The sequence below is a fragment of the Camellia sinensis genome, chromosome 1 (assembly GCF_055761805.1).
Source record: "Camellia sinensis isolate YWXY chromosome 1, ASM5576180v1, whole genome shotgun sequence".
NCBI lineage: Eukaryota > Viridiplantae > Streptophyta > Magnoliopsida > Ericales > Theaceae > Camellia > Camellia sinensis.
Genome location: NC_138961.1, coordinates 237,838,846 through 237,866,573, shown reverse-complemented (window position 1 = coordinate 237,866,573; position 27,728 = coordinate 237,838,846). Strand labels below are relative to the sequence as shown.

Below are 27,728 nucleotides of genomic sequence, written 5' to 3'. Positions count from 1 at the left end.
GACAGAGATCTCTGTAACAGTAACAGTAAACAGTGAACAGTAGGTGCTAAGGATGCCACAATACAGTTCAGAATATAGGACATACATTCATTCAATTAACAGTATTCAATTCAGAAACAGTACAGTTCAGTTGTTCAGAAAATAATCATTTTTGAACATATCTTTACACAATCGTTACTCACAGAGTTTGGGCTACAGTACGCTAGAGCGTGTCTCCCCAGTCGCCAACCCTACACAGTTAACAGATTGAACACACTAAGCTACACAGCTGGGAAAGATAATAACTTAATCCCTAATTTGCCTCGGTGTGTTCTACATCTATATCCTCAATAAGATGTCTTAAACTAGGCCTAAGAATGCCTAGGATGAGATGAGGATGCAAAGATGTGATCAGAAAACAGTTTCAGGAGTTTTCAGAAAAACAGAGTCCCGCTCGAGCTCAGGTTTCCCCGCTCGAGCGGTCATGCAACAAAGGTACACGCTCGAGCGTCAAATATCCCGCTCGAGCGTACTGTAAAAGTATTGGATGGGTGAAATCTCCGCTCGACGGACGCTCGACGCCCGCTCGAGCTTGAGACACATGACTCCGCTCGAGCGGACTGTAAAACAGTGCAGAGAAAATACTGGATGCTCGGATTCCACGCTCGAGCGTCACTAGTCCCCGCTCGAGCGGAAGTGCAGAATCTGGAAAACCCAGATTGCACCTCCAAGCTCAAACCAAGTTTTAACAACTCAAAACTCGACCTCTTGGGCTGAATTTCCAGAAAACATTTGTAAACGCATAGAATAACATGGTTCAAAGCTCAATTTTGAGAAATCAAAGCCCAAGGGTGTTTAATTCAAATCCAATTTCAAACCATTTTTCAAGAACAATCCTCAAACATGACATGCATGATCTTTAAATAACTTTCAAGCTTCAAGACATGCTCTAATGAGCCAATTGATTCCAAAACAAGATGCAAACATGGCCTACACTCAAAACATGGACATGCATGTGACAATTTGCCATGAACTCAACTCAAAATCCAACAATACTAACATGCATGCATGAATTATGCTCTATTTCAACATGCTAGAACTAATCCATGGCTCAATTCACTAAATTTGACATGAATCATGTAAGAACAAGCTCAATTCACAAACAAGAGGGTAATTACTCTACCTTAGGGCTTGAATTCAAGATTTAGGAGCTCAAATAGCAATCTACACTTCAATTCTTCAAGCAATTCTACCAATGAACTCAAGATCCACTCAATTCTCTCTCACTCTCTATCTTGGTCGGTTGAGTCTAAGGAATGAGCTGATGAAATGTGTATGTATGAGTGTAATGAGGCTCAAAGATGATTCAAGTAGTGGGCCACTTAAGTGGCATTAAGGTAATTAAGTCAAATTATGCAATCTATCAATATTTAATCTAATTTAATCATACCTAGTCAGTTTTCAGATGAATACACCATAAAATCACATTAAGTATGAGGATCATAAAACATCAATCAATTCCCAGTTTGGCCGCCGATAAGGCCTTCAATTAGCAGTTTAAACATAAACATGAACAGATCAAGTAAACAATCAAACAGATAGAATACAGATTAATACACATACTCAGTCAATTCAGTTCCAGTTTTCAGTCAGTCAGTTCAGTACTTTAATCAGTTCAATTATCAGTCATAATCAGTTCAGTTTAGCGGTAATCAATGTTTATCGGTAAGCAGTGGGGAGGGTTATTACAATATAACAAGTTTAAGTTATTTGTCATGTTTCAATCAAAAACACCGCCAACTTAGTTCAACTCTATTATATGCAAATATAATTCAACTCTGCCATATAATAAGTCTAAGTTATTCGTCATGTTTCAATGAGAAACATCGCCAACTTAGTTCAACTCTATTATATGCAAGTATAATTCAACTCTGCCATATAATAAGTCTAAGTAATTCGTTATGTTTCAATGAGAAACATCACCAACTTAGTTTAACTCTATTATATGCAAGTATAATTCAACTCTACCATATAATAAGTCTAAGTTATTCGTCATGTTTCAATTAGAAACATCGCCAACGTAGTTCAACTTTATTATGTGCAAGTATAATTCAACTCTGCCATATAATAAGTCTAAGTTATTCATCATGTTTTAATTAGAAACATTGCTAAAGGACTGATCAGTCCTATTACACAAATTTCAAAATCAAGCTAAAATTTTATTATTACTTCGGCTAACGACATAAATTTCGAAAAAACAAAAATCTAATGGTAAAAAAATTTCAAGTTGCTAGTGTTCTAGGGTCTTGGTAACTTTTTGCTATCATTGTCTTCAAGCCGATATGCCCTATTGCGAGCGACCGAGATAATTCTATAAAGCCCCTCTCAATTTAGGCCAAGTTTTCTTTTTCTGGGATCCTTCTTGTTGCCGACGACCTTCCTTAGAACGAAGTCCCCAACTTGAAACTCTCTTGGGTTGACTTTCTTATTGTAAGCCCAAGCAAGTTGTTGCTGGTATGTCCCCAGTCGAATTGCTGCTCTCTCTCTCTTTTGCACTCCCTGGGTTCTGATCCCTGGAATGCTAACTTCTAATGAGATAACTGCTTCAGTGCCATAAGCCATGGCAAATGGAGACTCCCTAGTTGATCTTCTCGGAGTAGTCTGATATGCCCAGAGTATATTGGGCAACTTTTCCACCCATTTTCCCTTTGCTTCTGCCAATCTCTTTTTGATCCTATCTAAGATAGTCTTATTAGATGCTTCTGCCTGACCATTACTCTGAAGGAAACTTAGAGTAGAGTAATAGTTCTTGATTTTCTACTTTGCACAGAAACTTTTGATTAACTTACTGTCAAATTGTGTACCATTGTTTGCTATTATTGCCCTTGAGATCCTAAACCTGGTAATGATGTTCTTCCATATGAAGTTCTTCACATCAATATCCCGAATTTTCGCAAGGGGTTCAGCTTCTACCCACTTTGTGAAATAGTCAGTTGCTACCAGCAAGAACTTTCTTTGTCCAATTGCTTAGGGTAGTTGTCCAACAAGATCCATGCCCCACTGGACAAATGGTCAAGGACTGGACACTAGGTTTAAATCTGCTACTGGTTGATGTATCAAAGGTGCGAACCTTTGACACTTCTCATACTTTTTGACATAGGTTTCAGCATCCTTCTATATGTAGGGCCACCGGTATCCCTGAGTAATGGCCCTATGAGCAAGTGATCTGCCCCCAGTATGGCTTCCACATACTCCTTCATGTATTTCATACAAGAAGTCTTCAACTTGGGAGGGATGCACACATCTCAAAAGGGGACCAGTAAAATACCTTATGTAGAGATGTCCTTCTGCTGTTAGGCTAAACCTAGCCGACTTTAGTCTGGTCTTGTGTGCTTCTTTACGATTATCTGGCAGCTTCCCATCTCTAAGGAACATTACTATTGCATCCATTCAACTTGGGTCCATCCCCACACACATTGTTTCGTACTCTGTGATCAGTGGCTCTACACTTGGGCCTGACAAATAACCAACAATTATTGTCATCACCTCCTCTAATTTCATTGCACTAGCCAGGTTAGCCAAGGCATTGGTATGGCTGTTATCATCTCGGCTAACCTGCTGTAGTCGGCCGTCTTGAAATAAGGCTAACAGTCTAACAACTTCTTTGACATAGGCTATCATTCTTTCATCTCGGGCTGCATACTCGCCTGTTGCCTGGTTCACTATAAGTTGGGAGTCACAGAAGAATACCACCTCGTCGGCTTCTATTGTTGCTGTTAACTTCAATCCTACAATCAGTGCTTCATATTCTGCTTCATTGTTTGAGGCTTTGAACCCCAAACGAATAGACTGCTCTAACATTCGCCCATCTGGAGATACCAATACCACTCCCGCCCTCGCCCCCACCCCCGCTCCTTGACAGTTTGAACTCCCATCAACAAACAGGCGGAAGGAGTCGTCGATGTAAATATCGTAGGGCTTGAGTTTCTCTGCTTTTTTCTGCTCTACTGTGGGGTTTTTCATTCCCAGTTGGGTCTCTTCTTGTTCCCCTGGACATCCTAAGTCGCGACTCACCGCAGCCCGACGTAGGATGGCTCTAGGTGTGAACTCGGCCACAAAGTCGACCAGAACCTGGCCTTTAATTGTTGTTCTGGGTCTAAATTTCAGGTCGTATTGGCCCAATATTACTGTCTATCTAGCTACCCTACTTGTCAGATCTCCTTATTATAGCAGGGACTTCAAGGGATACTCAGTTAATACCACAATCTTGTGGGCCTGGAAATAATGGTTCAACTTCTTGGAGGCCATCATTAAGGCCAATGTCAAGTTTTCCAAGGGTAAATACTTGGTCTCTGCGTCTGTTAGGGTTTTACTCACTTAATATGCTGCCCTTTGTTCTCCATTCTCTTCTCTGATTACCACTGCACTTGCTACATGCTCCGAAACCGCCAAGTCTAAGAACAGTTTCTCTCCAGGTACCGGATTTGAGATAATTGAAGTTGTGGTCAGATATTTTTTCAAGTCGGCCAAGGTGACTTCACATTCCTCTGTCCACAAGAAATCTGTGGCATTTTTCAACAGACTGAAAAATGGTTTACACTTATCTGAACTTCTTATAAATTTGTTCAGGGCTGCGGCCCTTCCAGTCAATATCTGCACTTGTTTTACCAACATTGGTTTTTTCAAATCTAGGATGGCCTTAATTTGATCTGGGCTTGCTTCAATGCCCCTTCTGGTAACCAAGTATCCCAAGAACTTACCAGATCCAACTCCAAATACACATTTTGAAACATTGAGTTACAGCCGATATGTTCTAAGGATGTCGAAAACTGTCTTGAAGTCGGCCAGATGATCCTCAGGTTCTTTGGTCTTCACGACCATGTCATCAATGTATACTTCTACTATTTTGCCAATTAGATGTCTGAACATCTTGGACACTAACCTCTGGTACGTTGCTCTTGTATTTTTCAATCCGAAAGGCATCACTCTGCAGCAATATAACCCTTTTGAGGTGATAAATACAGTCTTTTCTTAATCATGGGGTACATTGCTATCTGATGGGACCCCCTGTAAGCGTCCAGGAAGCTTATCCTTCCGTACCTTGAAGTGGCATCCACTAATTGATCGATCTTGGGGAGTGGGAAACTGTCTTTGGGAAAAACCTTATTCAGGCTAGTGAAGTCCACGTAGACCCTCCACTTTTCATTCTTCTTTTTTACAACCATAGTGTTAGACAGCCAGGTAGGGTAGTTTACCTCTCGAATGGCTCTAGCCTCTAACAATTTGTCCACTTCCTCCTCTATGGCCTCCATATGAACCAACAATGGCGAGTTTAGCCTACTTGTCTACATTCAGTTTGTAGCATGTAACCTCGGGTCAATGTTAGGCATTTCGTATAGCGTCCAGGCAAACACCTCTATGTTTGCTCGCAAGAATGCTTCTAACTCTCTTTCCTTATTCTCGGCCAAGCCTGAGCCAAGGAAGAAGAAGCGCTTTTCATCCCCTTGCTGGACTAGAATTCTCTTCAAAGCTTCCTCGCTTTTGTCGGCTAGCTTTTTGCTGACGTCATCCAGGACCTCCATGTCCTCGTCCTCAATCTCTACTGTTTCTGCTTCTCGTACGTTGCAGGTGGATTTCATTGCTGCCATGTATAACTCGCTTTTTCGCTCTTCTTTCGGAAGACGAAATAAGCCCTACAGTATCGGACTCCCGCGGTTCTGAATCTGATTCCACAATTGTAATGTAAAATAGATAAATACCAAAAAGTCCAAATCTAACAAATCTTTTGAAAATTTGATTTTGAATCAAATTGCCAAAAATGGACTGCTTTGCTAGATACAGAGTTGCCATCTAAATATATATATTTTTGGAAATTTAGAAATCCATGACTCTTGCCAAAGGCCACGTGTTCGTCATCGCCAAGATTATCTAGGCTCGGGAACTTGGGTACGAGAGGGGAAGGTCATGAATTGAGCACCCCCGCTCGCTTGATCAAAGATCAGCCTCTACTACTCATGATATGAATCTTATTTACATTATATGCTCTTGTTCGAATTATTAGGCTAGTATTACTATGTGATGCGCACACAAGTATAAACTAATTTTCACGAAAGTTTGAACATTTTGATTTCTGTTTGTTTTGAAAAAGTGTTTTGAATATGTACCACTTGAAGAAATGATCTTATATAGATACATTAATCAAAATATTCCAATTTCAGGAAATAGCCTTCATCCACAGGCATTCAAACAAGTATATCAACTAAGCATTTAGCCTCATGGTAATATGTTTGATATGGCAGCAATCACACTCATGCATTATACTAAAGCAAAAATACTTACCTCAAATGTCCGAAGGCGAGTCAAAAGAAAGAAAATAGTTAGAGAAAAAGAATGCATGATTCTAAATAATGTAATATGACTAATGTAACACATATAATGTGCAATTAATAGACTTGGCTACTAACATGGCATGTGAGTCAATCTAAGGCATGTGATAGCGCATGTATTTAAGTAAGGAGTTTGAAATTGACATTTGAGTAATATGATGAGCTGAACTTTTATGCATGCAAAACGAACAGATGCAATTCATGGAAAATTCTAAGGAAAACATGATGCTATATACTATCCATTATAAGCAGATAAATAAAAGGGAGAAAGAATAGGGGTTGGAAGACATACACAAATTATTACAAATTTGTCCTCGCGCAGAAGAGTCCGAATATCTGAGTGTCCGAATTAACCACTTATTACAAATCCAAATGAATTAACAAGCTAAATTAACTAATTATTACAAATTCAAATTGATCTAAGTAATAATTATGACATATTACTATTGAAGCATTAAATCAAAGGCATGGGAAGCGAGGAGCCGCACACATATGAATAAGAATATCCTCCCGGAAACTCTCTGTTTAGTGTCTAGTTTTTGTTCTATTTCGCAGTCAGAAAAATAATATGTTTTCATCCCAGTCTCTTTTCTGTTTTGCCATGAGAATGGCCACTGATTTTTGATACTGCCTTGCTGCCATAGAAAATAAATAAAGCACAAACAAAGTGTTTCCAATGGATGTTTATCCTTTCTGCTCCACCCTGCTAATGAAAGGATGAACTCCTTAGTTTATAAACTCCATCTTGATCACTCTCAAGTGTAGGAAGTGTGTTCTCAAATCTTCAGTAGCTATGGAAGCCTGGAAGTGTTTTGGCTCAAGATTGAAATGTAGACAAATTTTCCTCTTTTACTCTCTTGTTTCTCTAACTCTCTCTTGAATCAATTTGTTATTTTTTTGCTTCTTGAATCAATTTCTTTTGCCCTTGAAATCTCTCTATTTGGTTGCTTTATATAAGCAACAAATAGATAATATAATAATATAAATCTATATAATATATATCTATATGTAATATAATAATATAAAGTATATAAAGATTATACATATTTATATATGTTTGCTGAGATTGATGTCGGCAGCCGAGGGCTGACCGACATCAATATAATTTTTTTATTATTTTTCTTTTATTATAATATAGTATAATATATAAAATATATAATTTATACCAAAATACTAAACATATAATATAATAATATTAAACACATAATATAATAATATAACTTTTTTTATTATTTTCTTTTATATATATATATATATATTTTTTTATACCAATTTATATACAAACACCAAAAATATGAATAAACACATAAAATTATGCAAAATTATAAAAATATTAAACTAATAAAATATTTAGTATTTTAAAACAATTTGGCCATAATGGTGAAGGTTGGGATTAAAATTCAAATTCCATCTCTCTTACTGAGGATTCTGTGAGAAATACATTCTACTTGTCATCATTGGGTAATCAAAAGAAAGCGCTAAAGTTTTAGGGCCGGTCAAAATTGGGGTGTCTACACCATGGAGCAATTCTTTGCCTGCACCTGATCCCCTCTGACTTCCTCAATTCCATGTTCTGTTGGGAACCGCAACAGCTGGTGCAGTGTTGAGGGAACAACCCTCATTGCGTGCAACCATGGCCTCCCCAAGATAACATTGTAAGGAGATGGGGTGTCAATCACTGTGAACTTTGTACTTACCTTCTTGGTGCCTGCCTGCACCTCCAAACTTATTACTCCCAGGGGCCATATCGGCATTCCATTGAACCCAACCATTAGACTGTTGGATTGCTCCAAATCATCTCGGTGAAGGCCGAGCTCTTTGTAACATCTGACATACATGATGTCACAAGAGCTGCTTTAGTCAATCAGAATGCGCCTTACCTGGCATTCTCTAATCTTGAAGGATATCACCAGAGCATCGTTGTGTGGATGTTGCACTATGTCTAGGTCGGCATCAGTAAAAAACACCATTAGTCCTTAGTACTCGTCTGCCCTGGGCCTTTTTTGCTAGACCTAATACACATGTTGTAAGTGCTTTACCCTCTGAGTCTCCCCACGTATCTTGTTCTCATTGACCTTTGAGTGAATCACATTGATTACTCGAGGTCCGTCTGCTTGCGATTGTGGTGCTGGTGGAGGTGGTGCTGCCGGTGCCTGGGGCAGCCTTGCTTGTTCTTCCCTTGTTCTGGCCTCATCTGCTAGGTCTCTTAAGTGACCTTGTCTTACCAGATCTTCCAAATGTGCTTTTAGGACTCTACAACCCTGTGTCAAGTGTCCATTTTCATTGTGGTAAGCACAATGCTTTTCTAGGCTTCTTCCCATGAATTCGCTAGGAATCTTTTCTGGTGCTCTATAATACGGCTGGTTCCTGATTCTTTCCAGAACTTTATAAACTGAAATCCGAAATACAGTGGTGACTGCCTGTGCAGCCCTTAGTCCTGCCTTTTGCTTGTTATATCCAGTATTACCTCAGCTTCACTTCGGCGAGCCATTTCTCTTCCCCTGTTTCGACGCCTTTGTCCTTGGCATGTCTTATTTAGCTCTTGCATATTTCTCGATCCTGGCCATGAGTTCATCCATGATTTTTGGCAGCGTCTTTGCCAGTGACTTTCGAAACAGGTAGTCATCGTTCAGGCCATTCTTAAAAGATACGACCGCCAACTCTTGGTTGCACCCCGGTATTCAATTGAAAAACTCATAATACCTTTTGGCATAAACCCTAGGGCTTTCATCCTTGCCAATTCTCAGAGCCATCAGGGAGTCTACCCTCAACGGCTGCAGTTTATTTGTAACGAACCTGGCCACAAACATCTCGCCCAGGCCTTCCCAACTTTTCACAGTTCCTTTTAGCAACTTGTGAAACCAATCTAATGCGATTTCCTCAAAAGATAATAGGAACACCTTGCAAAGCAACGATTCGTTCCCAGCATACAGTGCCATTGAGTTCAAATATAAGTCGACGTGAAAGTTAGGATCAGACTTGCCGCCGTATATCTGGAATCTTGGCATGTGGAACCTTTTCGGGGCCTCAAACTTATCCAATTCTACTAAGAAATGGCATTATCGGCTTGACCAGAGATGTGATGTCGACATCTTGTCGCTTCCTCTAGAGGTAGTCCTTCAAATCCTCCTTAGTCCGTCCAGGAGCTTGGTTGTCAACGGATTTTAGCTTTTTTGGTGCGCTGCTACCGGTGTCGTTATGAGTCCTCTTGGACTTCCCTTCATTCATCGTGTCAAAACAAAGCTCATTCCTTTAAACATGCCGATGTTCCTTGACATAAGTTTCCTTGGCCCGAGGTGTTTTCTGAGACTTTCCTCTCATCGATTCTTCTCGTTCGTCCTCCGGTAAAGGTCGATGCGAATACTCCTTTGCCTTGTCATGCTGAGGGACTGCAGGGATTGTTTTTTGTCCCCCTTTATGGGCATCGTTATTGGCTGCTGGAATCGGCGTGTCCTCCAATGGAAACGGTGGCTGCATGATGTTGTTCTGTATTATAAAGTTGACAACTGATTGTAGGTCTGCCAACTTGTTTTCCATTCCTTTCATCTCGTCCTCCCTTCTTAGGCATTTATCTTTCCATATCTGGAGGTCGCTTTCGTTGTAATACCCGTCTTGACATGCTTTCTTCGGTGTGTCTCCCTCTTGGCTGACGTCATTTTCTCCGAGATTTTTATCCTGAGGTTCTTCATTACAGTTGTCCTCATCAACGTTAGGATCGGGGTTTTTATCACTCCCACTAGGGATGTTGCCCCCAATCTTTTCTTTCTGTCCGTCGTTGGCCATCTATTCACTTTACGTTTCCCACAGATGGCGCCAAATTATGGGTGCTAATTTTCGACCACACTGCCAAACAGGAACTCAACAGGAGAGCACAGACAAAATAGATCACGCCCGAATAACTTGCCACAAAAAGATAAGACTTCGGCGGTGGTTCGTCCACCCGGAGGGCACTTCGACGATCAAGTCAGTACTCAGTTATCTCTCAAAGATAGTAAATAGTGCTTAACTCACTAGCCAGAATACAAAAAGCGTACCTTAGACCCACGAGGATGCCTTACTTTTATAGCTACCATTAACCTGATCCCTATAGAAGCTTAGCTTCAATAGACTTTGGCTTAATGCTCATCTTGGACTCCCAACTAGATAGAGATAAACTCCCTAAGAGCTCTATCTTTATCCAGACTGAGGTCCTCCTCCATTTTAAGACTTTTGTCCCTTATCTATTCATCTCGGATTCTGATATCTCCGTAGATAACCCCGGCCTAGCTGAAATCACCTCGGCGTCATAACCAAGACATGTGGCACCTCGGCTGACACTTCGGCGTCACCTTGGCTACGTGTTGCCATTCACAAAATATGTCCCCACACAAACTATATGATTTTCAATCTCAAATTCTTTTATTCATCTTACCTAGTGTGAAGATAGTATGATATGCTAAAACAAGCACTCTGTTTTGTTTGTACAAAAAATATTTTTTTTAAAATTTTTTATTTATATATATTTTTTTATGTTTGGTATAATAAAAAATGGAAGTTAGTAGAAAATATTTTTTATGGTCAACATAAAATAAGTCTATACAAGTAGAAAATGTTTTACATCTTTAAAAGACATAAAATAATTTTCAGACTAAAAACTTGCCAATATCACCATAATATTACCGTCACTTCAGCCCACCATCACCACGGCTACTAACAGTATCACTGTCACTATCACCTCCGTCATTGCCCTACCACCATTCTATTACTTCTACTTCTACCTTTGGTTCGCCGCTACCACCAAACGTTTTTCGATAAAAAATATTTCTAATTAAAAATATTTTCTGTCAAAACAGATGGAGCGAAATTGTAAATGTAATTTAACTGTTTTATATATGTTTTAAAATATAAATTAGTTAAATAAAATAATAATAATTTTCACTAAACAAAATTTTAGATTAATTTTTTTAGAAATGTTGTTTGGCAACACCTAAAAAATAATAATTTTTTTCATTTTTTTGTCTTTAGTACTTTTAAAAAAAATTATGTCAAAATTTATTTATTTTTTAATTTGTCTTGCGTAGATGAATCTATAAAAAATTTCTTACTTTTCACTTACCTATTGTGTTTTCTAATTTTTTTTTTAATTTTAAATATTTTAATTTGTCTCGTCAACCTGAATATAAATGTTGTTAACAAAAAAAACATCATTATAGATGAAAAGAAATAAAAATCACCACGTTCGGAAAATTTGAGTTTGAGTTTGAGTTTGAGTTTGAGTTTGAGTTTGGATTTGGGTTTTTTTTTTTTGGGTTAAAATAATCATAAAAAAAATAAAATAGATTTTTTAGCTTAATAAGATAAAATATCACATCTAATTTATAATCATTATTTTCTTTCTCTCATAAAAAAATCAAAAAGTCATTCCCAAACGAGATTTTTTATTCTCAGACTAAAATTGTCAAAAAATAAAAAAGTCAAAAAGTCAACTCGCTTCCCAAACGAACCCTAAGTAAGAGATTGTTTGAGAATAATCTAAATATGTGCACTTACTTAGGTTATATTACGTTTGGGAATAAATTATTTTAGTAAATTTTTAATTTTTTTTGTTAAAATATGATGTAAAAAAAATTAAGTTTCGTTTGGAATGTAGGTTGACTTTTGACTTTTTTAAAAAGCCTTATTTGGGATGAGTTTTTTTACTTTTTTGATTTGTAGGAGAGAAAAAATAAAATAATTATGGTCTGGATGTGACGTTTTATCTTATCGACTTTTTAGTTTATTTTGTCTTTTTGTGACTATTTTAGCATTTTAATCCTAAAAATTCACATGTCAAACGAAAGCTTAGTATGTTTAGAATGATTTTTTAATTTTTTATGAAAAGATGTGCAAAAAATAGAGAGAAAATAAAATTTTTAAATTTTTAATATAGATTGCTGACTTTTAAATTTTTTTAGTAATTTTTAACCTAAAATAATAAATTGCCGAACAAGACCTAACTTTATACTTTTTCACGCAACTTTTTATAAAAAAAATATATATATATATATACTAAATAAACAAACCCAAACAATCCCTATATCTCAAGGGTCCCGTTTATTTGGGGTTTTAGGGAGAGAATTGAGATTGATATTGAGGTGAGACTACTATATGTAGTGTTTGTTTTGAGAGATGGTTTGGGGTTTTAGGGAGAGAATTGAGATTGATAGTGAGGTGAGACTATTATATGTGGTGTTTGTTTTGAGAGATGGGTAGGAGACTCCTAATCCCTTGGTATTAGTAAAAGCCTTGAAAGGGGGATTGAGAAAGAGGATGTAGAGATGGTATTAGAAAAATAGTGAGAGGATTAGAATTTTTTTTATTTTTTATATATTGGGAATTTTTTTTAAAATATTAATGTTTGATTTTTTATATTTCTTTATTTGTTTTATTATTTTATATAAAAATAATTTAATAATTCATCACTATTAATCCACTTACTATTAATCTCTTCACTATCAATTTTTTTCACTCCACCACTGAAAATAAGCGGATCTAAAGAGACACTAAGGCCAAGTTTGGGATGTTCCAAAAAAGCCAAAAAGCCAAAAAGTTACTCAAAAAGTTAAAAAGTTAACACTATTCACCAAAAGTCAACAATTACGGCTTGCACAACTCCCAATTCAAATTTTTCCCTACAAATCAATTTTTACAATTTTTTATTACACATTTTCCAATAAAAAGTCAAAAAGTTAACCCAAACATCCATATTTTCAACCTCAAATTTTTAGTCCAAAAAGACAAAAAGTACACTTATTTAGTCTTCTCAAACTTGGCCTAAAATTAGATCGAGAAAGTAACAGGACTGACTAAACCGGAAGGTAGCAAAAAAAAACCGAACCGACAAGAGATCCGGTTCGACATAAAACCCGGTGCGTTTCGAATGCTATTTTCACTCACTCACTCGAATTAACACCGTGTTACGTGTACAAGCCGCGGAACGGCAACACCTCATTCTCTCTTTCCAGGTGGAAGAGGAGTTTCACGATATAATCAAAAATCAATCTATGGCGACCTTGCGTAATACACACACCCACACCCACACCCACACCCACACCCTCACCCTGAAACAAAGACAGATACTCTCTCTATAGAGCTTTTATTGAGTTCTTCTAGGGTTTCATTTTTTTCAACCCGCGAATCAGCTAGGGATCTCTGTGCTCAAGGATCCCTAGTTCCGTTCAGCTTCCATACCATTCCGCCATGGACTCGTCCGATTCAATTCAATTTGATATTTATGAGATTTATAGACGATATCGTGGTAAGTTACCGATTTTATTTCAACCCATTTCATGTTTTTTTTTTTGTGATTAATTGTTCGGTGACAATCGATGTTTGTTTTGAATTAAAGCTGAAGCTTCGGAGCTTATATATGTAATCTTTGATGATGATTGTATAATTAATATTCGAATGTATCTTATCCGAGATTTGCACTTCGTTATTGCCATAGTGAAACAATTCTTTTTTTTGGGTCGGTGTGATTGTTGAAAACAAGATACGATTTTGAGCAATAAAGACTATCTAATTAGAAGGAATGATGTATTGGATTTAAGTAAAACACACTAATGATTTAACAAAACGATTAAGAAGAATGTTGGTTCTGTTTATAGGAAAATCAATGGAATTCTCTTTTTTATTTTTATTTTTATTTTATTTTTTATGATTTAATAAATTTGTACAAATCTGGCCATATATGGAGATGATTAATGAGAAATGATTTTTGTTGTCAACCCTTAGTAATTGTGATACTAGGCTTTCTTAGATTGAATTGTTTAAGTTGATCAAGAAATTAATCAAATATTTAGAGCTTGAGCGGACATTTAAGAAGTTTGAATGGTGTGCATGTTTGTTGTTTCCTTTTATATGTATAGGACAAATTCGCATTCATCATTATGCGTAGAGAATGTTTATCCTGAATTGGCTATATTGATGCCTATGACACTTAGTATTCTTTGGCTCAATAAGAATTTATAATTCTATGCAGTGAAATGGGTGCACTAAAGACACTCAATAAATTAATAATATAGCATGTACATGTAGTAATTTATAAGAAATAATGATGTTCATGACGCAGAAGTTTTTCTGAACACTGCATCTTGCATGGTTTTAGTCAATCAATCAATCAATCCTATTTAGTTTATGTGCACCTGTAGTCCATGGGTATCTCTTTTGATAGATTCAATTTATGAGCCGTCTTTTGCAGACATTACATCAGGTGCATATGCTTGTGGGGAGGAAGGCCACAGACCATGTGATGAATCACAGAAAGGCAATTTATCAAGAGAGGCATTGAGTCATCTCTTGAAATTGATGGAGTCAAGGGTGCATACAAGGTATGTCTGTGCATAATTGTGGAAACATGGAGGCTGATGAAGCTCAAAATTTAAAGTTGGACAGTTTAGGTGTGGTTTGACCAACTCAAGTTTCAAATGAGTTTTACAGGTTCAATTACTTTGGATTCATGATAGTTGATTTGAGTTCTCTGGTTAGGCTTGCAATAATAACTTTGAGATTACTATTTTTGAAAACCATTTAATTTAATTTTTAATTTTTTGCCGCAATGGGAGAGGTTTATTGAAATTAGTGTTGATAAGGTGGTGGATGGGGACAAATATTTGAAGTTTGATGAAATTTTTCGAATATTTATTTTTCTTTTCTTTTTGGCAGTAGGGAAAATTTAGCTTGAGCATGAAGAAAATTTATAGTTTTTATTTTAAATATACAACTAGCCAGTATTTATTGGGGGGTGGGGGGGATGTGGTTGTTGTATCACATGAAATAAATGTGTGAAGTTTCTACAGGATGTGGATTCAAATCATACGACTAATACAAATTTGTGGTTTCAACATATAGTATACTGTGCTGCATAATATGCGTACTAGCTTGCTCACAGCTCTGTTTTGGAGAGGATGTTATTGCGAAGAAATACATGTCAAATATGTCAAGAGATGAAGGGGAAATTTTATAATTTACGGAAGAAATTTGAGAGAACAAATTTTATTTTATTTTATTTTTTGAAAAGGCAGAATGGATTTTGTTAAAATGCAAAAGTAAGTGCTACAATTTAAGGAATTTGAGAATATATGAGAGTACTAACCAATCTTTGAGGCATCATTGTTGTCTTTGCGAAGATTTTTTCACCCAAAAATTTTGGACGAGTGAAAGGATTAGTGAGAGTATGACGTATCAAGCCAAATGCTTATCATGTGAAATATAGAGTTTAAAACATTTCCTATCTTGGATTCAGGTTAGTATAGAATTTTATTAACTAATGAAGAGGTTGGACCCATTAGGTTGAATTCCTTTTTATTTTTAAGTTAAATTGTTCTTGGACAAACATTGAAAATATGTGAACTTTTAGGATTTGTTCACATGTTTTTTTTTCCCTCCAATCAACATAAGTTGTTTCACTTTAAGTTACACGGACTTAGGTATGAATGTCGGGTAGGGCTGTTCACGGGTCGAGTTGGCTCGGGTTTACTGTCAAAACGTCACTCGACCTGACTAGATCAGGTATGGAAAAAAAGCACCCAATTCCGACTGAGCACTTGCCAAAACTACAAAGCATCGGATCTATCTTCAACGGTTGATTTTCGGTTTGGGCGAGCAACATCTGACATTTGTTTTAATCTTAGAAAAAGGTTGAGGATTGAGAAAAGGGGGCTTCAGGAGGGGACGTAAATTGTAGAGGGGAGGAAGTAGAAGGGGTTTCATGACGGTAGATGGAGGAATGAGATCAGAGAGTGAGAGAGGAAGTGAGTTAGATGTTGCCATCCCTCTGAGATTGCGTCAAGCATCGCCACAGCCAATCTTCTTGTTGCTTCGTCGCCACCAACAGTTTGTAGAGAGATGAAGAGTTGCTTGACTGCTTGTGGAGAGAGAGAGAAAAAAAAAAAAGAAAGAGAACACTATTTATCAAAAAAAAAAGAAAAAGAAAGAGACGCTTGAACTGAAAACTGAAAATTTATTTGTGAAGGAAGAGAAAAGGTTGAATGATTTGATATATGCGATACATCACATGGGTTTGCTTTTAAGACTTGCACTGATATTGGCAAAGTAATTAAGTGGAAGTGATAAGTGTAATACCCAAGGGCCAATAGAAAAATAGCAGATGTATTTAGTAATAATGTGCAACTTTAATTGCCAATAGAAAAATGGCAGATGTATTTTGTTCTTGGAACTGTTGACCGACTGAAAATCAATGGTTTTGAAAGATTTGAAACCATAGCTGACCATTTGTGGTGATGAAGCCGACCGTAGAGCGTTGGTTCAATTCAGATTGAGCGGGTTAGTCGGGTCAATCGCTTTTTTGAACACTCCTAGTGTCGGGTGCATGTGCTTATCTAGAGGTTGGACCCATCAAACTTAGAATTTAAGGGTATGCAGACTCGGTAAAATATGGTCATATTTTCATATTTTTAATCTATTATTATTATGTGAAAGAAAATAGTGTTACATGTGACATACAATATTTAACACTATTTTTAATGATAGTGTTAAAGAAGTGTTCAGTGGAAAGTATCAGACACATATCCTACACCCTTATCCTAGTGTCAGGTGTCCAACACGTTTGTTTAAGTCATTATGAAGAGTCCATGTAGCATGGCCTTGATGTTTGTGAAGAAGTATATTGAGATTCTAACTATTTTGGCATTATCTCCACCTTCGTCTTCTATTTTATTTGTGCATTTACTTTTGAAATTTTTCCTGTTAAATTAGCATTTGATTGCATTTTTTAAACAATTTAAAATTTTTTCAATTTTCATGAAAGACATTATTCTTGTGACAGGGTGTCGATTTTCGATGAAATCTTCCAGCTCATGTCAGGGCTAGACTTGATGGTGAGATATTGTACTTTGATATGTCTAGTTGAACATGTTTTTCTTTTATGCTTAATTGCTTTTTATTATTCAATATTCATTGCCAGTCTCACCTGAAGCATATCCACCATTGTCTCCTCTCTTTGTCTGTTGTATATCTCCTTTGGAACCCAGATGATATGCAGTAGTAGATTTTACCTGGACATTTTTTTTGTTTGTAGGTTGACTTTTCAGAGTTCTCACGCTTCTATGATTTTGTGTTCTTCATTTGCCGTGAAAATGGTCAAAAGAATATCAGTAAGTATTGTAATGTGTTCTTACCATCTGGAGTCAAAATGTGGGTTATAGATATCTAACTTGAACTGCACCCCACTCTTTCTCTTCTGAATATTTTTCAGCTGTAAGTAAGGCAGTAACTTGTTGGAGAATAGTGTTAGCAGGAAGGTTTAGACTGCTAAACCAATGGTGCGATTTTGTGGAGGTATGATGATATTATGTCAAAAAAACTCAATGTTCACCATATGTCTATAGAGATATGGTTAGTTTTATATTTATACGGTAAAAGATTAAAAAAAGAATGGCAAATTCTATGTTTGTCTTTCTTACATTGTTCTAAATATTTCCTCAAAAGTTCCATTGGCTGGTTAACGTCTTTTGCAAAATTATACTGATAGTTTAAATGCCTGCTGTCTATAAATATTTTGTATGATCATTGGTGATCTGTACTTGCCCTTTCTTTATAGAGTTTCATGTATGCAACCGGCATGCATATATCAAATCTAGTTGTTCATTCACTTACATATTCACAGTAGATCTTTCTCCTGTGGTATAGCCAACTATGATTTCTTTAATGCCATCATTGTGTCTTTTCTTCTCTTCACAAGTTAGATATCAGATCCCTCACGTTCTTTATACATGTCGGTTGTGAGTGTTGAAATCAGTACAGGTGCTAGGTATTATTTTCAATTTGGTGTTCAATTTTAATGAACTGAGTTAGGAAAAGATAAAAAGATAAAAAGAATTCGAGGACATGTGAGGAGTCTTTTATTTAAGATACATAATTAAAGGATTCATAGCATCTCCATCCCTTCACCAAATCCTTCGTCAAATTTAAGTTTGATGAAAATTTTGATGAAAATGAGGTCCAATCCTTTCGTCAAACTTGTATCAAATCAAGGGAGAAGCACTTTTTTTGTCAAATCAAAGATGAACCAAATCTTTCACCAAATTTCCGACAAGCCTTTTTTCACTTAAGTTTGATGAAATTATTAAAAGATAAGGATTGGAGATGGTTTTTTCACCAAAATTGGTTGGAGGAAATTTTTGGAATAGGCTCGGTATCTTTAAAAAGATTTGATGAAAATTTTGATTCTCACCATTGGAGTGAGCTATCAAATCAAGATAGAATTGTGTTTACGTTGAGATAGAATTGTGGTTTCAACTGGGATGGGAACATTTTTTAACATATGAAATGAATCCCAAAGAAATTAAAGAAAAACTACCAAGGCAAGAGCAAATCCATAGGAAAAAGATATTTATTCTAGATTTCGGCTTTCCTCTTAGGAATTGAAGGATGGGGATTTTTTTTTTAAAGATCTTTCATTTTTAATGGTTCAAGTGGGTAGCGTAATGTGGACAATATGGAAGCTTCAAAGCATTTTCCATGATTCTGTTCAATACCAAGTTGAACTTGAACCTCAAAAGTGTTTTGTTCGTTACATTTGGCTCAAAGAGATTATCTCTGGATTTTACATATTTTAGATTTAGAAAGTCCACACTACGACTGTAGAAATACTCTTGTGGTGGAGCTTACTATTTTTTGTGTATATCAGAACTTCAAAGCATAATGTTCATATGGTTGCATAACAAAGACATTGTTTCATGTAATTTATTTAATTTATAATACTCTAAACAGTGTGCCCAAATGTTATGCCATTTTTTCTCTGCATTTGGTGGTGTTTTAAACTGGGTTTTCTAGATGTTCTGTGCAAGTTGGGTTTAACCACATACCTGTCCTTCTGATATTCTCTCTGTTTTCCCCCTAGAAAGTAACAATCAGTTTATGAAATTACTAATTTATTGAATTTCTCTTAGAAAAATCAGCGGCATAACATATCGGAGGACACATGGAAGCAAGTTTTAGCGTTCAGCCGGTGTGTACATGAAAACCTTGAAGGATATGATCCTGAAGGTATGGTGCTTGTACATTATTTCACACTCATGTAGGCCATGTTGGAAACTTAGTCCAAGTTTGGCATACTCCAAAAAATCCAAAAAGTCAAAAAGTCACTATCCTATTTAAGTCACATCATCTTATTTAAGTCACATCATCTCTCTAATACATCACTTCAAACCTAACCCAAATCCAACCCATATTTCATAAAAAGTCAAAAAGTGCACTTATTTAGTTTTCCCAAACTTGGCCTAATCTCTCTTCATTTTATTTTATTAGCTGTTGTCAGCATTGCTTGTTTGGTTCTTCTATTTTGTGTACTGTTTTTCAATCACTTGACTGCTTTATATCAGCTTGTTTGCTTATATGTGATGTTTATTTTGGAAACTCTTTGACCGACACTTGTGTTCCTGAGTTTGATGGTTACTGTGGCACTTTAAAAGATTCATGTATGTAGACTTATTGAGGAGGAAGTACACGGCTGCTTTCCCTTCCATTTTTTGTTGGGCTGCAGGCAAAATTATTGATTGTTTTTTTTTTTTATCTTATTATTGGTCAGCCTATTTCATGGATTTTCCTTTTTATTGTTTCTTCCATGTTTTTGACTTCGTTAATTTTCTTCTTCTGTTGTTAGTTTGACTAGGGTTACTGTGGGAATGCAAAAAACAAAACCATGTTAATTTCATATGAGTCTTCAACTTAACATTGTTGTTTTTTCCTTTTCATCGATATTCAAAGGTATCACTTGCTCTGTGGTCTCTTCACAGATGTGAAGGTTGTGGTATGCCTGCATTTGGAAACCTTAGTCGTTTTCTCTTGTTGAATGTCTTGAACTAAATGCCCCACCTCCTCTTGGGGACCAAAGGTTGTTTCTCATCTCCATTGTAACATCGTTTTCATCAATAAGGGCTACCTTCACTAAAAGTTGAGTTTCTGATGAGGAACTTTGTTGCTGTGGTTGAAGTTGCTCAAATATTACTCTCTTATAATACTAGAACATTAATGGCTTAGCATAGAATTCCGTTTTAATATACAATAGAAAGAAATGTTGGATCTCACTATATTAGGAATGGAAGTAATGGTGCTTGTTTTCATTCCTTTTCTGCAGGGGCTTGGCCTGTTTTAATAGATGACTTTGTTGAGCACATGTATAGGTTTGATCTCTATCCATTGATCTTTTTCTTACAGAATTTGTAGTGTGTTCCTTTTATTGTTATTGTTGTCGTAACTGCTTTTATTGTTATTGTTGTCATAATTGCTTTTATTGTTGTCATTGTTGCTTTTATTGTTATTGTTCTCATTATTACTAATTCTCTGCTAGCTCTGAGAAAGGATGGAATCATTCGTTGATATTATGTGTTTGATTTGAAGATGTGATCAAAAGTGCATTTTCATAATTTTATATATTCCAAAGCAAAAAAGAAAAACAAATTTGACTGTTGGTTTCATTCAAAAGGAAAAAAAAGGAACAAACAAAAAGAGATAGAGAGAACCAGAGAGATAGATAGAGATTCTCTTCATTCAGATACTCTTGGCTCTTGATGCGAGATGGCTGCAGTACCCAATCTACCTCCTTCAACGTTGAATACAGGAAACCATAAATTTTGTCCCATAGAAACTGACCTTTATAGCAGCAGCAGGAGAAATAAAATATATAAGGTAGAGTTCTTCCCTATCGTTTTTACTTGTTCATGGAGCTCTTTATGCTCCAATGGCAAGACTTATTCTCATGTCTTTTGAACCTTAAAATTCAACTTTGAAAGATGGGTCAGCCCCAGCTCCATAAATGAATGGGATAAATGCCATTGAGGAATAGGCGATACAGGAGTATGAACTTGCGTATTGAGGTACATATGTACATTTTTTAAAAAAATATTGTATTATTTTTTAAATTATTTTTTTTGACATACATTGAGACATTGGCAACAACTGTCTGTATTGGCACTTGACACTAGTATCTGTATCACCCTAGGAAGCACGGGTGCGGGTACGAGTACGGTGCGGGTACGAGTGCGGGTACGCCGATACGGCAAAATCCCAAAAAAGTAGGATACGGGTACGGCTACGGTATGCCGATATTTTTTTTATTTTTTTATTTTTTATAATTACGGTTAAAAGATCCAACCTACAAATTGAAATTAAATATCAAAACTAAAAAGAGAACTATAAAACTAAAAGACAAATATTAATATATTTCAATTCAAAATAACCAACACCAATTCAGTCCATAATCCAAGCAAAGGAAAAACAACCAACACCAAAAGAAAAACAAGGCCAATTCAGTCCATAACACAAACAAAGAAAAAAAAACAAAAGAAAGCCTTATATATCTAAACTTGACACTTCAATGTTCACTTCCATCAACTTCATCATTGAATAAAATAGCTTCCATCTCTGGCTCATCAAGTGAAAGATTTGCAATTTCAAGGAAACCAGAACCCTCCAATGAATCAAATGCATCTCCCCCAACGTCCCATAACTTGGTCTCTCCTTCTGTGTATAGTTGACTCCTCCTTGATAAGAGGCGAATATTGGAGTGCACAAAAACCAAATCCTCGCACTGTTGTGGTGTCATTTTATTCCTCCTCATGGAGTGAATGAAAGAGTAGTTGCTCCAATTCCTTTCACAACATGATGAGGAACATGGTTGGCTAAGTAATTTCACTGCCAAGGATTGGAGCATAGGTGCAGAAGAGCCATGTGCCAACCACCAAACCACTGGTTCCATTACTCCTCTATCACATATTGAGTCAGAGTCACTAAAACTTTCTAAACAACCTGAAAACTTTGCATGCTCTGTATTAACAACCCTTCTCTCATCTGAATCAGGAAAGTATCTCTTAAAACACTTGATTCTCATCTCAAAAATTTCAATATCTTTGTGAGGAGGAACACGAATGGGATTTTCATGAAGCCACATCCCACTATAATACCTAGATTTCATAATTAGAAAAAAATAATAAGTAAATTATGCAATGAAAAAAATTAAAGTATAAACTATGAGTCTAATGTGAATTATATCTTGGATTCAAGGAATGAGCAAGGCAATGAAGAGGTGTGCTACTTTTTGTTCACCTTTCCACTAATATTTGATGCACTACAGAGTAAAAGGACGACTCTTCATTTTCTGACTTCCCTTCACGCCTATAGATGGATGCCTTCACTTGTTCAATCATTTAATCCATCTCATAAACCAAATGTAGACATGGCTTATCGGTGTCACAAAATCTAAGCATCTCATAAATAGGCAAATGTGAATGAGAGTATATATTCAATCTTATCCCACCAAACATCATTCAACAACTTTTCCTTTACAACAGCTGCTTTCCCAACATCATCTTCCTTGTAAGAAGCCCATTTGTCACTTATCACCATTGTTTGGAGACCATGATATATAAGTTTAAACTTTTTTAGCATAACAATTGCAGATGCAAAGCGTGTATTTACAACAGAAAGTAGCTTCAAACGTACAAACTCATTAAAAATAGCTAATCTCATAGAATGATTCATGATGAAATTTTTCACAAACATTACATCATCAATCACAGTAGTGATCCAATGGCATTCATCATAAGCATATGCAGCAACTCCAATTTCCTTTGCAGCACAAATGTTCTTAAGAGCAAGATTAAGAGTGTGCACTACACAAGGTGTCCAAAAGATCTTCGGATAATTACCTTGAATAATTGATCCAGCTGCACTACAAACAAGAGCATTGTCAGTGATTACCTAAATTACATTATTAGGACCCACTTCATCAATTACTTCACTAATTAATTTGGCAATATGATACTTGTCCTTGGTCTCACCCTCACAATTAACAGCTTTTATAAACATAGCTCCACCATTACATGTTGCCATAAAATTAATGAGAGGCCTCCTTTGTGCATCAGTCCATCCATCAGATACTATACTCAACCCCTTCTCATTCCATGACTCCCTTTCTTTTTGAAGTAAGGTAGTCCTCAACAAATTATATCCACGAGGGACATACCCGACAATTTGATTCTCAGCAGCATATTGAAAAGCATCCACAAAGTATGGATTCCTAGCAAAATGGAAAGGCAAACCGGCTGAATAGAACATACGAGCAATTAAAGAATGTAAATGTTCTCTAGCACTTTGATTGAATGCCTTATCTAAAGGACTACTCCTAATTGCCTTTCTCTTTCTTGGTGCATAACCTTCCATTCTAAATGTTCCAACATCTTCAATACCGCCGTGGCTAGCACTAATTTGAGAAGATAGAGGTGGTAAAGGAACATTTTTTGGCTTTGCCATTTTTTTCCGGTTCTCAGCTTCTTGATCTGCCTTTCGAATTTCATAAAGAAGATCACTTTTGTTCTTCACAATTGCACACACTCTAATTCCATGGCCAGTAAGTAGCAACAAATGGGCTCTAACTCTAGAATATGACCCTTGGTATTCAGTGTTACAAAAATTACACTTAAATTTTGTATTACCACTTCCTCCTTCTCCCCTTATAACTAATTTTGTAACATAGCCCCAAAGAGGAGCATTTTCATCTCCAGATTGATCAATGGAAGGAGCAGAAGCACTTGCAGCAGATGAACCTAAACTGCTTGACGAACTCATTTTCCTATAAACATAAAAAATAATATTTTTGATTATTAAAAATAATATTTGTGATTATTAACATTCTGTTGAGGAATAACTTTGTTTTAAATTTCTAATTAATTTTTTTGATTAACATTCTTCTGGTGAGGGATAATTTTGTTCTAATTAATTTTTTTGATTATTAACATTATGTAAGTATGATTGATTATTAATTTTTGTGTTCTAATTTATTAATTTTTTTGATCTAATTTTTTTTTTTGTTCTAAATATGATTGAATAACTTGGTTCTATACCTCTCTAATTTTTTTTGGTTCTACATTAGATTATACCTCTCTGAAGAAGAAACAAGAAACAAGAAAAAAAACAAAAAAAATAAAGATGAAGAGATTCTGACCAGGGGAAAAAAATGAAGGGACAAAAACAAGTTATTCAGGGGAAAAAAATTCTGACCAGTTATTCAGGGACAAAAACAAGTTATGCAACAAGGGACAAAAAAAACCAAAAAACAAAATCATATCAGTTGCTTGGTTGCTAGGTATGGCTGATATGCAGGGGACGAAAATAGATGCTTGCTGATCTCTGCAAAAAAAAAAAAAAAAAAAAAAAAAATGAGATAAAGAAGAAGAAACGAAGAAGATGAGAGAAGGCGAGGGTGGAAGATGAAACAAAGAAGAAGAAGGCGAAGAAGAAGATGAAGACGAAGAAGAAGAGGAAGAAGACTCACTGGAACTCCTTGCGTCGCCGTCACTGGAAGGGAATGGCGGGGTCGCCGTTGCCTCTTTGCTTCTATGTCGCCTCTTGGTGCTGTGTTGCTCAACTGATGAGAATAGGGCAAAAGTGATGAGATTAGGGCAAAACAAACTTCATTTGTATATATCATTTTTTCTTTTTCTTTTTTAAATTTTTCTTAATATTGCTCCGGTACCCCTCAATTCTCCAGAAAATTTGATTTTTGCCCCCAACGTACCCGAAACGCACCAAAGGCGTACCCATGCCGTACCCAAGACGTACCCATGCCGTACCCATTCCGTACCCGACCGAACCAGATGTACCTGACTACTTTTTGCCGTACCCGGTATGCGTGCAGCCATATCGGTACGCGTACCCGCACCCGGTAAGTACCCGGTACGTGTACGACACTATTTTCAGAGTACCCGTGTTTCATAGGTATCACCAAACCATAGTATCCACGTGACTGTTGGTTTCATCCAGTGCTAGGACACAATGAGAAGTAAGAAATCTATTTTGTGGGCAAAGCACTTTGAACTACTTGATTTTCTTGGCGGTTGCCATGATATGTATAGCAAGGCTGAAAATTTTTAGATGTTAAACCATGCACTGGCAAAGCTATGGTCTCCATTGATCTGAATGGTGAAAAGATTTGTGTAGTTGGCCCCTAGAGATGGCCTTAAACATACTGGCGCTGTTTGGGAAACAAGGGTTCAGGCTAATATAGCCTTAAATTAAAAATAAGCCAAAAAGCCCCACTGTTCAACCCTTTTTATTTAGGAAAAAAAAAAAAAAAAAAAAGGTGCAGCTGCCGGACAGTGTAGGCACAGCCTACACTGTCACATTGACAAATTGTTACATCACTTGGTAAATTACGATTTTGCCCCTTTACATCAATTTAAAAAATTGTAATTTTAGGGACAAATTTGTCATTTTAACTTCAAACATCATTTCAACACATTTTTCAATACAACAACTCAAATAAAAATCCATCTCATCTTCCCAAACACAAAAACTAAAATGGCCAAAAAGCCAAAAAGCCTCTAAAATAGCCACTTCCCAAACGAGGCCACTGTTAAACTGATTTTATGACAACTATTGATTGGCACCACTACTTTTCTTACACCTATCCTGCACCACCTTCATATATATATATATATATTTGGGTTTTCATTATTTTTAGTGATAAAATTGATTTGCCTGAAATTGTGCTTTACATTGCAGGATCATGGGATCCAATGACAATTCAAACTTATTTTGTAGCTGTGGTGTATCGGAAAACCAGCCATTTGAAGATCCTCTCCCTGGTATTCTGCCATTTTGGAAAATACATCATTTTTGCCACAAGTTGACTGTAATGAATTTTCACATATAAATTAGTCTTTCGACTTAACTACAATGTGATCATATGGCAGGGTTGAAAATCTTTCCAGGTTTGAAGAGGAAGATATCCGAAGACTTTCAAAGAGATGAACTGGAATCCTCAGATAAATTTGTTGGCTCCAAGCTCCTACTGAATTCTAAGAGAAGGCACACTCTTGTCACTGACAAACCAGTGAACTGGGTGGAGAATTTACTTGGGAATGCATCAGATGACTCCATGGACATTGTCAAACACAATGGCATGTTAGGTTGCTCAAAGTCTCCATGTGCCGTTGAAGGTTGTCTATCCAAGGGATTTGCGGGGCTCTTCTCAGGTCGGTCCTGTTTGCAGTTTGATAGGGAAAGGAGAGTCTCCTATACATAGATCTCCCCTCAGAATAAAAAGCATGGAAGTTACCTACTATGAGTTGATATGGTTTTCTTTATTTGCTTTGCATGCGTTTGTAACTTATATGTACTACATGTTTCATCGTTTGACTGGCAAAATCAATAAAACTATCCCCAATTGCCATTTTGTTTTAGTTTTCATACATTGAAGTTTGATTGTAATTACTAATATTTGGTGGTTGAGTGATTGCAGTCTGCTCTGAGGCTTCTTTGATGGATTTAGTTTTACCTTTTTCTGGATGGACACTGTCACTGTTTGTTATCAGTTTAGTTGGAGCATTGTTTTAATGATTGAATTCATGTCATGACTCATGTTTTCTTACCAGGCAACTATTTTTCATGCTTTAAGATTCTGAAATGTTCTTCCTTCCCTGTTGCATGCCCTTATAATTTGGTATGTGTTTTTGGCGAATAGGCAGAATAGAAATATGAACTTGTGGTTCCATTGCATGCTTATCAAAATTATCATCACTACTTTCAGTAACAAATTCAAGTTGCAGAGTATTTCATTGTCTTGTTTCCCATGCTACTTACATGATGAGAAATGGTTTTCGCTGATGCCCAGTGCCTGAAGGTCAAGGAAGCTGATGACTTGATGACAGGAATCAACAACTGAAGTCTTGGTGAACGGCAGCCGTTTGTCTGGTAATGTGGACTATCTGCACCTGGACAGAGTCCTATGCCCTCTGTTATGATGATACAGATTTGACGTCTTGGGTGATTTTCTGAGAGTTGTCCGGCATTGAGTGGTACCATACGTCATCCCAAGGAAAACTCGACAAGGCTCAATTGGCGTAAACTATCCATGGAACTTGTATCTTCATTGTATTTGTCACTTTCCTTGTGGAACTGGTCTCTTTAATGAAGTTTTCTTTTTGTGTTCTTGATTATTATTCAAGTTGCTGATTTATTTCAGCAATTTGATAGACATGGCCAGACCTCTCACTCAAAGAGGTAAGTATTGTTGCAAGGCCATTATGTGATCATCTGGATTAGAGATAAGAGTGGGTTTTGATAGTATCTTTGAAACATGGTTGCAGTATGACATTATTGATTATGCTCTGGTGGGTACGAGGGAATGAACTTTTACTGAATTATGTCTTTCTTTACAGAATTGAGTTTGTCAGAAGGTACCTCTCATGGTCCCTCCTAATTTGTTCGATTAGGAAATTCATCTTCCCCAGGGTTTCACTGCCAATTCAGGCTTGCATGCCTTGATTCAGTGGCCTAAGTCGAGCATAATTAACCGGATCTAAAGAGAGACCTTGATCTGAGTAG

At 36.5% G+C, this 27,728-nt stretch overlaps 1 protein-coding gene across 2 annotated transcripts; it reads left to right on the top strand.

The window, feature by feature from the left end:
- The first annotated feature begins 13,274 nt into the window (after nt 1–13,274).
- On the top strand, nt 13,275–27,479 carry AAR3 (defective in cullin neddylation protein (DUF298)). 2 transcript variants are annotated; one of them, XM_082899336.1, is made up of 10 exons: nt 13,275–13,641; nt 14,584–14,713; nt 17,170–17,221; nt 17,422–17,497; nt 17,599–17,681; nt 19,295–19,391; nt 20,482–20,527; nt 25,905–25,987; nt 26,096–26,377; nt 27,016–27,479. In XM_082899336.1, the coding sequence occupies exons 1-10, from the start codon at nt 13,584–13,586 to the stop codon at nt 27,036–27,038; spliced, it is 930 nt and encodes a 309-aa protein (XP_082755462.1). In that variant the 5' UTR covers nt 13,275–13,583; the 3' UTR covers nt 27,039–27,479. The 2 variants fall into 2 exon arrangements, with proteins under 2 accessions (XP_082755462.1, XP_082755459.1); XM_082899333.1 differs by lacking the exon at nt 27,016–27,479 and having other exon boundaries at nt 26,096–26,577.
- The last annotated feature ends 249 nt before the right edge of the window (nt 27,480–27,728 follow it).